A 12,504-nucleotide genomic window follows, 5' to 3' on the forward strand; every position below is an offset into this window, starting at 1 on the left:
AATATGACTAAAAAGATATATTAATATTGATTATGTGGGTAGAGTGTTAGTGTTTATGTCAGAGAAGTTATGTCAACGTGCATGCATGATACAATATTTTTAAAACTAATTAATAGGTTAGTAGCTAGACAAATTCATATTACAAATAAAAATTTTGTACTTAAATACAAATAAAATTTTAAGCTCGGTTCGTTTCATACCGACTCGATCCTCAAATTTTAGGTACCCATTTACGTACTTACTAATAATATGAAGACTCTCGCCATATTTATAAAATAAGACATTTTTAACATATAATGTAAAATGATTGAACATTTTTGCTTATTAACACACGCGCGCGCTGATTAAAAATTAATTATATCATAAATTATATAGTGCTATGACTATTTTATAATTAATTTGATGGATTATAATTGATACACAATTATAGTGGTGTGATTAATCTTAAATATTTAAACTATTTAAAATGTAAAAGTTATTTTTATTTAAAGATTAAAGTTTGAAAAAAACTCTCTCTCATCTCTCCCCTCTCATTTTTTTTAATAAATTTATTTTCAACTATTTTCTATGTTTAAATAAATAATTATAAATATTAAACAAAATCAAAATATAAACAAGTACAAAATATATTTTAATAAATAAATAAATATTTAATACACAAACATAAATAAATAAATGTAAAAAAATAATGGAGAGAGAGAAAATAAAGTATTTTAAATATTAATTTTTTCATAACTTATTTATTTAAAATTTATTTTTAATTGGTTTTTTGCAGGAATATAGATAAAAATAGTGGAAAAATTGGTGGAAAAAAAAAGAGAGAGATTAATAGGAGAAAAAACAATTCACTTTTTATAGTATTTTTATAGACGAACTAAAATTGTGAATTTTTTAATTTTATTCTTTAACAAAAATAAAGGGAGTGCTCACGCTTTGGGCTCCTAACCGTTCTATCAACTTTTGAGAAGCATCTGCCATGATAAGAAGGTCACGTTATCGTTGTTGATCATTAAGGTTTGATTTCTTGTTCGCATTAATATAATGAAAGAGTCGAATTGGACAAATTGTGCATATTCATGTCTTTAATATGTATATTAGATAAATTCTTGTTCTCTTTTCATATTTCATTTTCTATGCACTAGCTACTGCAATTTAACTTTCGTGTGGTATTTGATCTAATTAAGCTTATTTGGGGGTGAGGTCTTTGGATTGACATCTTTTTGAGTACTAAATTAATTTCCTTGATATAATTTGCAGGATCTTAATCCCATCATTGAGACGACATTCCCTAGTTCCTCACTGATCCATCTAAAGAGAGTTGATATAACTTGGTCTGCACACGACCCCTCGATAATTCCATTTGTAGAGATTCTCCTGCAAAATGCTCCATGAAAAAAAGGATGCACTAGTTTGTAAAGTCGAGATTAGGAGCCCAAACCGTGAACACTCCCTTTATTTCAGCCTCGGCGATTATGAGCGTCTTCAAACTGAGAGATAGGATATTGAAGTTTCCATTAATTTCAACCACACTCAAACTCATATTTTCCAAACAAGGGGCGCCCAAGAGAATTTTGTTTATGGCGTCAGCCCACGAGGAATTCGGAAGGTGAATTGATAAAGTCTCGAGTTGATTCAACTGCACAAACCCCTCGATTTCCAACGAACAATCATGAAGGTATAGTGTTGGAATGGAGGAGTATGGGATATGGGCATACACATGTAGATCTTCCACTTGTTTCTCCACCGCAAAATGCAGCCACGATTCAACATCGCTACTAGTAGGAGGACAATGGTCTAGAGATCTTTCCAGTGTTTGGAGAGAATGGTTGTCCTAACAACATCTCTCGTCGAAAACAAAAACGAAAGAATCAAAAGTAGTAAGGAACTGGGCAACTCACTCAGTCGATCGTAGCTGTTGGAAACATCGTTATGTTCGGAAAGACGAAGCCGAGGAAAGTGCGAGCAAGCCATTATGAGGAATCAAGCTCAAGATGAGGAAGGAAAGAGAAAAGGACTCCAAACTCCAAAGGAAGGTGACGAAGTAATTGTTTTTTTTTTGTTTTTTGAACTTAGGAAATGAAGTAATTAAAGTGTAAAAGATCTGCTACTTCTATCAGATTGTATCAAGTTATTTCTTGGTCATCAAATTAAATAATGAAATAAGGTTGAATTAATTTGTTCTTTATAAAAAGTAAAAAGTTATTTTACTTCATTATTTCTTTTCATTGTCTAGTTTGATAGTATAATCATTATCTGGTTTATTATTACCTTCATTCTAAAATATGCTTATATAAATCAAAGATGAAGCCTTTTTTTGTAGGATATTCCTGCAACACAAGTTGAAATAACAAATTTTAATGAAAAATATTCAAAGTAATACCAATATAATTCACTATGACTATTTTATATATTTGTTCAGGACTAACACCGTTCACAATTAGTCAATTGGTTACTTTAGTAACAATTTTTAAGGAAAAATAACAATTTTAAATGTGAAGGATAAGAAAAAAGCTTCTATATTCGCTGAAAACAATTCCACTTTAAACGTGAAGGCAGAGACGTTGACGTAAAATATAACAATTCCAACAATTTAACATCTCATAAACCATTTTTAGAAAATGCAGCATACATAATGTTAATTTTTCTATTCAAATGGCAAATGCCTATACAACTACATAATAATCATAAAACATAGCAATTCAACTTTCAACTCACATGCTGAAATCGCCTGTCCACCAAAAGCCAGTCATTCTTGAATATCTTCATTAGTCACCTGATTTTAAAATATATGTTAGTTAATTTTCATTAAATTATAGTGGTTGAATAGGATAAGCAAAGTGAACATCAAGCTAGGAGAGAATTATTATCACACATGCTTCATTATCTTTAACTGCTGTGGGGCTAATTCCACAAAAACAATACGCTTAATTCGCTCAAAATTATGCATTTAAGATTTAAGTGAAGAAAGTATATTTGGTTATTTAAACAATACGATTAAATCTGCACCTCAACCAAACATTGTTTTTTTTTTCAATTAAATAAAAGTTCTACAGTAAATCGAATTGTTAAAATCAAGCAATAACCTTAAGATTTCATGATTAGCTAAAGCCAAATGATTACAAGCATTATTCCTCATAAACATGAAATAATACCAGCAGAAATAAAGGAAAAGATAGACAAACTATGGATAAAATATGGAATAAAAAGTTCTAAGAGTAATATTACCAGGTGGTGAGGCCATGCAACGCAATTTCCTACTGCATCTCCAATTGTGGAAAAGTTTGAAAACGGCCTAATCAAATCTTCATCCCACTCTATGGGAACAGAAATCTGAACCCCGTACCAGTTTGATCCAAGTCGCCTTCCTCCAACATATTGATCTGGATCTACACTTTCAAGACAACCTTTGGCCACAATTTTCTTTTGATCGAACAAACTCTTCAAGTGCACTGAATCACCAACCTAGGGTTTTTTACATAGATTATGATGAAGTTCCAACAAAAAGGGGGGAATTAGGATAATAAAAATGTCATCATATACCTGAAGTTTGTGTCCTACAAAATTCGAGTTGGAAGATTGATTAGGTGATACGGGTGTGCATGTAACGCGAATATCATTTGGGTTTTGATCTGGCTGCATATTCTGCGGCTGCATTTTTTCAAATAATTTTGAAAATTGATCCATCTTTTCCTCCATTCGCGCAATTGCTGCTTGGCTTTCCAGGACCATTCTTAAGCATGCACCGCGACTTGGAGTGCTGCCCCACAAATCCGATGGGTTCGCACCTAATCCTAGCATGCGTACCTTACCAGGTGGATCATGGCCTATAACTTTGGCAAATGAGTCATCAGGCCGAACCGGATCGTCTGAACCTTGAGGCAATTTGGACTGGTATTCTCTCATTCGAGACTGTACAATGACCAAAGTCAAATAATCTATCCAAAAACAAAAATACATAACAAATAAAAACTTAGAATAAAAAAATTTGTTGTATCATACAAGTGCAACTCCAACTTCATGAGACGAGGGATCGCCATTACGATGAGTAAAACATGCGGCAAACATCTCTACACGTGTTGGAGATCGACCCAATCGCTCTCTCTACAAAAATATCATATTGACAAGGACGACTGATTAGGGATTTGCTAGTAAAAGAGAACAATATCATCTGATTCTCACCAACTCTTCTTCCCTTTCGGCGAAGCTCAACTTCCCAGTAGTTTGATGCATAACTGACTGTTGGCGGTTAATTTTGTTTCTTTCGCTTTCTTCCTGAAAAGATTAATGTTAGTATTAGGTTGAACATGAAGAAATTAATGCCTCAATTTTACATACCATTACATCTTCATTGGCCCAATATGCCACCAAATTCTTCCATTGCTCTTCGTTTACTCCACGAGGTGGCTTATGGGTTTGATCATCTATTGGCAATGTAGGAACGAAACATTGAGTTTTGACCCTTGATTTCCAGCTATTCCACTTCTTGCCAATGGACAACAAGATCCAACTTTCCACGCCTTCGGGAATTTCGAATCTCTCCTACAGAGTTGCAATTAAATATAAAAACTTCAACCAAGACTCGTTAAAATTACAACATATACAGCAGTCTTATCACCTTCACCAACTTTATCATCTCATCTTTGTTCTCTTTAGGCACCTTGCGCCAATCTTCAATGTCAAGTGGAGCATATCTACCATTTCTTGCTAATGTACCTAAAAACCCAGCAAATTTCATTTTGTTGGGGCCAACAGGTTGACCTCTCTTATTGAAGTTAACTTTGATCCGCTCTTCATCTGGATTCCTTCCCCAAATATCACGCAGTAAAGTTGGTCCTCGGGCCCGCTTTACTGTTCCTACAATCATATAATAAAAGAATATAAACTAAAGACATGATTGAATTGAAATAATCTTCTTGCGCACTTTTATCATTTGCTTGTTGAGACTTTTGAATTTCTCGTGGCTCTTCATTTTGTTGTTCTTCATCTCCTTCCATTTGGTCCTCATCCCGTAACCTTTGATACCCGCTTTGGTTTCTAGTTGCATTCTGAGATCTAGGAGGCCTTACTGCAGAAACTGAACAGCATCTTGTATAAACCAAAAATCTTTTATGAACTAGGAAAATATTAAGTCACAAAATATATAATTGATCTTGCTTACTAGAGGCTTGTTGACTGACTTCTGGCTGCAGTTGTTGCCTACTCTGCTGCTGCCTACTCTCCTTAATTTGATGCATATCTTGAAATCCACGATGAGAATTTTCATTGGTGGTTGCTCTTCGAGTACTAGGTTCAATCACTACCAAAAGAGCTTGAATATGTAAGAAAACAAAGTAACAAAAATTTGGACTAGTCCTTTGAAGCAACAATTAAGGCGATCTCTTTTTGAATGATGTAACAAATTCAACCGAACTTACAGATCTTTAATGCATTTTCAATTGCTTGAGTGACTTCCACGTCTGATACTCGTTCATTTTCCCGCTGCCCATGTTCAACTATTTCATCCTCATCAAGTAATCCATGATTTACTCTTCTTCCTGCAGTTGATCTTTGGGTACTACGAGTCATCACTGCAAACTAAATGTTATTCCATGAGTATACATACAATTATCACAATAATAGCAAGTAATATTCTTCACGAGTGGAAAATATATATTTTCACTTTCTTTTCACTGTTTTCACATGATTTGTATGGTGGATAATTTTCCCCAGGCAGCATGGATAAAAAAATTGGGGCAGCTCCTTTTGAACATTTTCCCACCTTTTAAATCCAATTCATGATAATACTATCATGGGGTAGTGATGTGATAATATTTTTCCATGTTTTACTCCCTAGAGGACATGAGATAAAAAAGTGGTGTGACAAATTTTTTCCATGTTTTCTTATCCTTCATTTTCTCATGTTAAATTTAGAACCAAAGAGAATGCACCCCAATGCTAAATGTACATAAAAGTAAAGTAACTAATAAAACTAGGGGCTATTAAATGAAGTTCTGAATAGAATATTGAGCAGCGCCTCTTAATTTCTTCTACCTATTGCGGATGATAAATAGCCTAATGTTGAAGATGGCAAGAACAAATTCCATCTATCTATTCATTAGTGAAAGCAGGATTACCATTTTTTTCATTTTGACCACAAGGTTTAAAGATATAGGGATAGATAGTCTCACTCACAAGTGTGACTGTGTGTGTCCCACTTTCTGAAGAAAAGTTATATGGGTTATTAGCATTTAAATATACCAATTTTGGGGGTAGTTTGGTTTTGCACATGAACTTTGAAAGGAGTAAAAGAATACATGAACTTTAATGTTGTAGTAATTTTATCACAAATTCAATTTCTAGACATTCAAACTTTATAGAAACCCTACGATTTTCAGGTTTAGTGTTTTGTAAATCCTCTCAAAACGATGTCGTTTAGTTTATGAACTATATGATGTCGTTTTTAAAATGTCCGATGTGTACACATCGATATTCCAACTTGTCAAATCAGCTTTAATTTGAGCGAAATTGAATTTGTGGTAAAATTGTTACAACGTTAAAGTTCATGTATTTTTTTACTCTTTCAAAGTTCATGTGCAAAACCAGACTACCCCCAAAGTTCATGTATTTAAATGCTAATAACTCAAGTTATATCTCTAACTTGGGAAATTGTGATCAAACCCAACCATACCTTCCTCATAATCAAGAGTCACATAAACAAAAAATGTATCATACCACAAATTTCCTAGTTTGTAACTCTTCTCCACTGCTAAGTATAGACAATGAATCAAAATATTATTGTCGATTAAAACTTTTATAAAATGAATAAATAACCTTGTTGATCCTTAGTCTTCCGAGTCGTTGGAAACTCTGGTTGTTCTTCATTTTGGTGTTGTGTATCTCTTTCCATTTGGTCCTCATCTCGTAATCTGTGATAGCCACTTTGGTTTGCAGTTGCCTTCTGAGTGCTAGAAGCCATCACTGTAGAAAGAAAAGTATATTTTATAAGCTAGAAAATGTTAAGACATAAAAATAAAAATAAGATCTTCCTCACTGGAAGCTTGGCGACTGATTTGCGGCTGTGGTTGTTTCCTATTCTGTGGCTGCCCATTCTCTTTCATTTGGTTCTTATCTCGAAATCCAGAACGGGAATTTAGATTTGTAATTTCTCTTCGAGTACTAGGAGCCATCACTAGAGGGAAAAGAGAACTAATTAACACAATAAATTTGAATATGTAAAAGCGACAAACAATGTAAAATAAGTACTCGAGTAAGATGAACAAATTCATAAAGCAGGCCAATTTTTCGCTACTCATTTTTAACAAATTCAACCCAAGCTTACAGATCTTTAATGCATTTTCAACTTCTTGAGTGAATGTCAAGTTTGGTAGTTCATTTCCTTGCTGCCCATGTTCCTCTATTTCATCCCCATCTAGCAACCCTTGATTCAGTTTTCTTTTCGCAGTTGATCTTCGGGTACTGGAAGCCATTGCTGTAAATAAAATATTAACTTATGTATGAATAGGACAATCACCATGACAGCAAGAAGTAACTGTTCTATACTGCTAAATGTACAAACCAAATAAAAAGAAAATTATTCTTTCAATGAAATTTTGAATAGTAAAAATGAACAATATCTCGATTGATGTTTCAGTAATTTCCTAGTTAAGCTACCTACTCTTCTACACTACTAGGTGTAGACAATGAATTAAAATTACCTTGTTGAGTCATTTGCAAGTCTGGTTGTTCTTTGTTTTGGTACTGTCCATCCCCTTCCATTTGGTTCTCATCTCGTAATCTGTGATACCCAAGGTGGCTTCCAGTTGCCTTCTTAGTTGTAGGAGTCATAACTGTAAAAAGAAAAGTATTTTTTATACGCCAGAAATTGTTATATCATAAGTAAGGCTACGAACAAAAGAATTCATGACCTTTAGCTGTTATTTCTATTTGAATTTTGACAACATCAGTAACAAACCTTTGAAATTCCATACACAGCCCAATCCAGAAAAAAAAAAAAAAAAAAGTGAAATTAAACCGAAATATTAGACACAGTAATCTAAAGTGCACTAGTTATACTGAATGATATCATATTACAAATACCTCAAAACCAAAAGGAGTTGGGTCTAATAATTCAAAAATTTGGGATCATGCATCAAATTGCAACATACTAAGTTCATAGACATAGAAAATATGACACTATTAAATCGCAAAAAGGGCCAAAAGCGTGATTTTCCTCACCAGAAGCTTGTTGACTGATTGGTGGCTGCATCTGTCGTCTATTTTTCCATTGCCCATTCTCCTGCCTTTGATGATTATCTTGAAATGGACTATGGGAATTTTGATTGGTATTTTCTCTTCGAGAACCAGAAGCCAGCACTACCAAAAAAGCGTGACTTGATTGATTATTAATGCATTGAATTTTAATATGTAAGAGCAAACCAAGAAAGAAGAACTAGTCAAGTAGATTAACTTCTATAAGTACAACAATCCTTATAAGTAACAAGTTCAACCAACACTTACAGATCTGTAATGCATTTTTAAGTGCATCAGTAACTTCCAAGTTTGTATGCTGTTCATTTTCTTGCTGTTCATGTTCCTCCATTTCATCCTCTTCCAGATATCCAGGATTTGGTCTTCTATTCACAGCTGATCTTTGGGACCTGGGAGCCATCACTGCAAACAAAAAGTTACATATGAATACATTAATGAAGAAAATAGCATGACATAACTAGTCTCTAATGCTAAATCTACATAAAAATAATGATAACCCATTAATAAATTCACAAGAACTTGTATGAGACCCTCTCCTGGAGTAGAGTACATGAATCCAGCCTGTAATAAACTATACAATTACAATCCATGATATCTGTTAGTGTTGGGCCTTCCATTCCATAGGTCAGTTATCATAATTAAAAAACAAAAGATTAAATCAAAATATCAAACAGATTTTTATCCATCGTACGTTTCAAATTTCCTCGCGTATACCTCTTCTTCACTACAAGTGTACATAATGAGTTAAAATAATCATATCATTAACAACTTCTATTGACTAAAAACTTAACCTTGTCGACCATTTGTTTGTTGGATCGTTTGAATCTCCAGTTCTTCGTTTTGGTGTTCCCCATCTCCATCCATTTGATCCATTTCTTCTAACCCGCGATACCCACTTTGGTTTCCAGTTGCTCTCCGAGTTCTAGGACCCGTCACTGTCTCACAAAAACAATTAAATGAAATGGTCTAGTATACGCTAGAAAATTTAAGTTCAAGTATAGAAACCTTGCTCAATATAACCTTTTGGAAAGACTTGTGGCTGCAGTTGTTGCTGATTCTCCATCATTTGCAGCTTATCTAGAATCCCAGACCGGGCAGTACGACTGGCAGTTGCACTTCGAGTACTACGAGCCATTACTAAAAAAGGCGACAAGATGAACAAATGCACTAAATTTCTAAGAGAAGGCAAGCAAAACTCAACCTTATAAGTAACAAATTCAACCAATACTCTTAGTCGTTTAATACATATGAATATTTAACCTTGCTTTTGAATTGGTTGTTGCCTGACTTCCATTTCTGGTTCTTGTTCGTTTTGTAGTTGCCCATGTTCCTCCATTCCACCCCCATCTCGTGATACTTGACTTGGTCTTCTTTTCGCTACTGGTTTCCGAGTCCTGGGTGCCATCACTCTGAGGAAAATGTAGCTTTTATTTAGCATAGATACGATGATCACAACATTAGCAGGGCATAACTCTTCTCTACTGCTAAATGTACATCAAAACAACATGCATCCAATGAAAATAATTTCTTCTAATGAAGAGTTGAGTAGTAATAAATTGCAGATATTCGTGAACATTTTCATTGATTTCCAAGTACTCAACTCTTCTACGGGATTACATTTGAATTACAAGTACAGTATAAATACGTTGAATCTCTCTCGCATAATCAGGTTAAACAAGTAATCAAACACTTGCAATTTCAATTTTTTAACAAATTAAAAAATAAGTAAACAGCGAGTTGAAGAAAAAGAAAATTCTGGACCAAATTAATCGGAAACCAGTAAGACGACTACATCAAAACTAAATGGAGCAGAGGAAGATCGAATTATTTACCGAGGATTTCAAGAAATCTGCGAAATTTTAGAAAACGGTGAGCTTCTGGGCAGCTACCAAGGAGCTTCTTCATTGGCTTAATTCCCCCAAATCAGCCATAATTCAGAATAAAGTCAGTAAAATAGCTCCCCAATTGAACTCTTTACTTGATTGGTAAAACCGAAGCTTGTTTTGTTTAGATTTATTGGCTCCTCAAAGTTGAAGAGAGCAACCCACAGAGAGAAGGAGAGAGAGAAGGCGACGCCGTATAAAGTTCGGATTTTGGAGCGATCGATTGCACGACAGAGTATTTCGTCCGCCAAAGCGAAACGGCGTCGTATTGAGCGAAAAAGCAAGTTAAGCAACACAGAGAAAGAGACCGACGACGCCGTATAAGTGCAAAGGCAGTATTTCATCAGAAAAGAGTGGAACGACGTCGCATTCCTCAAGTTTTTAGGAGAGAAATCATCAGGTGTGTGTTGACAGTTGAGTTATATTTTTGTTGTAATACGACAGTTGACTTATTATTAAAATACGATTTTATTGATGACGAAAAAAGAACCTAAAAGGCCCCTTGAATGCACAGAGAAGCAAACTCAGGGCCGAGCCTCATTAAAACCTTGTTATGAAAAATCCAATGGGAAAAACCATCACAAGAAAAAACGAGTACTCGTCTAAGAGAGAGCCAAACGAACTGAAGAAAAAGAAAGAGAGCGTAGGGAGGAAGCATTTCAGGAGCTCCGGCCTAACCATCGCCCCCAAATCCATCTGGACCCTACACTCCCCAAAAAAACCCCAAACCGACAGAGAGGAAAGCTTAGCCGGCACCAATTCCAACGTCCAAGAAAAAAGAACAGAGTAACAACACTCATCACCAACACGATAATGACGGTTTAGTTGGCGAACAAAAGAACTCAACGACGGAGGCAAAAAAAAGCCAACTCGGAGATACCAACAGAGCACCGAACACATGACTCCAGACCCGAGCTCACCCAAATCCTGTAAAAAAGCCAAGGCGTGCTCCAAACCCAACCACCTAGAAACGCCCAAAGTAAGATTGCAGCCACACCACCGACCGCCAAAGTTGACTTATATTAAAAGTGAAATCAATAAATTTAACAAGAGACGAAAGTAAATTGTTGGATTCTATATGCTTTGATTATCATTATCACTTAGGGGGGTGTATTCGTTGTGGAATTTGATGGATTTCTATGGATTTTAAAAGTATGGGTGTATTCGTTCAAGACTTTTAAAAGTCTGCAGAAATCTGGGTGTATTCGTTCAAGACTTTTAAAAGTCCATATAAATCTGGGTGTATTCGTTCAAGATTTTTTAAAATCCATACAAATCTAGGTGTATTCGTTATTTCATTGACTTAAAATCCGGAATGACTTTCATGGATTTCATCCAAAAAATACACACGACGAAATCCGGCCAAGAACCACGAGAATTGAAATCCATGAAGTTTTAAGCGAGCGCTGAGTTCCAGCGCCCGCGGCCAAGAAGCCAGCGAGCGCCGGAACTCAGCACTCGTTGAGAACCACTTATTCCCAGCGCTCGCTGGAACTCAGCGGTCGTTGGATTTCCAGCGGGTGCTGGGACTCCGCGGGCGTTGGTTTCATGGAATTCAATTCCAAAATTATCCCGTAAAGTCTTCAAAAATCAGTGAAAATCCAACCACGAATTCTTTGAAAGTCCTCTGGTAGCTATGTGAATTTCATGGAATTTAAATTCCATGGACTTTTTAAAGTCTGTGGAAATCCACAACGAATACACCCCCTTTAGATTCGTTGTTTAAGGTCGATATCATTTAGATGCAAGTTTTTCTTGGACGTTACATGCAATTTTATTGATGAGAATAGTTTTTTTATTTTCAACTTCAATAGAGTTTAAATATATAAATTAATTATAAAAAAGAGAATAAAAAGGAAAAATAAAAAGACGCAGCCAGTATCCTCTTCATTTTGATTTTAGGAAAATAATTTTTCTTCTGACTAAGTAAGACATTGTCATTGGATCTAGGAAATCGAACGTGCTTGCTATATTTACCCATCATAAGTTGAGGGTGTCTAAATGAAATCCAAAAAGAAACCAAATGAGAAAGGTCTTTCTTTTTAGATTGAGATACTCCCTCCGTCCACGAAAAAGTGCCCCATTTGGGTGCTGGCACGGGTTTTAAGAAAGCTGAAAAAGGTGGTGTAAAGGTGGTGTAAAAGACTAAAAGGGTAGTGTTAATGTATTGTGGTTACTTTTACTAATCTTGCACTAACTATTTGGCATTATTTTATTAGGTGAATTAAATGAAAGCATTTAAATGAGAAAACATTAAACAAAAGTGCCGATTCAATAAATAAATGAACTTGAAATTCAGAAAATAAATAAATAAATAAATACATAAAAAATGGAAAATAAATAAATTGGAAATAAAATTTTCAAAAAATAAATA

At 34.8% G+C, this 12,504-nt stretch overlaps 1 protein-coding gene across 2 annotated transcripts; it reads right to left on the reverse strand.

The window, feature by feature from the left end:
• Positions 1–2,561: 2,561 nt before the first annotated feature.
• On the reverse strand, positions 2,562–10,508 carry LOC130991736 (uncharacterized). Of its 2 annotated transcripts, none has more exons than XM_057916106.1 (20): positions 10,080–10,508; positions 9,508–9,656; positions 9,268–9,384; positions 9,039–9,182; positions 8,497–8,649; positions 8,215–8,352; positions 7,695–7,826; positions 7,319–7,468; positions 7,031–7,168; positions 6,811–6,957; positions 5,415–5,567; positions 5,159–5,296; positions 4,922–5,074; positions 4,616–4,857; positions 4,336–4,539; positions 4,180–4,272; positions 4,000–4,101; positions 3,541–3,909; positions 3,226–3,462; positions 2,562–2,773 (listed from the first exon to the last, which is right to left on the reverse strand). In XM_057916106.1, exons 2-20 carry the CDS (start codon positions 9,650–9,652, stop codon positions 2,747–2,749), a joined length of 2,982 nt encoding a protein of 993 aa, XP_057772089.1. In that variant the 5' UTR covers positions 9,653–9,656; positions 10,080–10,508; the 3' UTR covers positions 2,562–2,746. The 2 variants fall into 2 exon arrangements, with proteins under 2 accessions (XP_057772089.1, XP_057772090.1); XM_057916107.1 differs by having other exon boundaries at positions 4,616–4,854; positions 10,080–10,501.
• Between the last annotated feature and the right edge of the window lie 1,996 nt (positions 10,509–12,504).

The sequence above is a fragment of the Salvia miltiorrhiza genome, chromosome 7 (assembly GCF_028751815.1).
Source record: "Salvia miltiorrhiza cultivar Shanhuang (shh) chromosome 7, IMPLAD_Smil_shh, whole genome shotgun sequence".
In the NCBI taxonomy this organism is placed as follows: Eukaryota; Viridiplantae; Streptophyta; class Magnoliopsida; order Lamiales; family Lamiaceae; genus Salvia; species Salvia miltiorrhiza.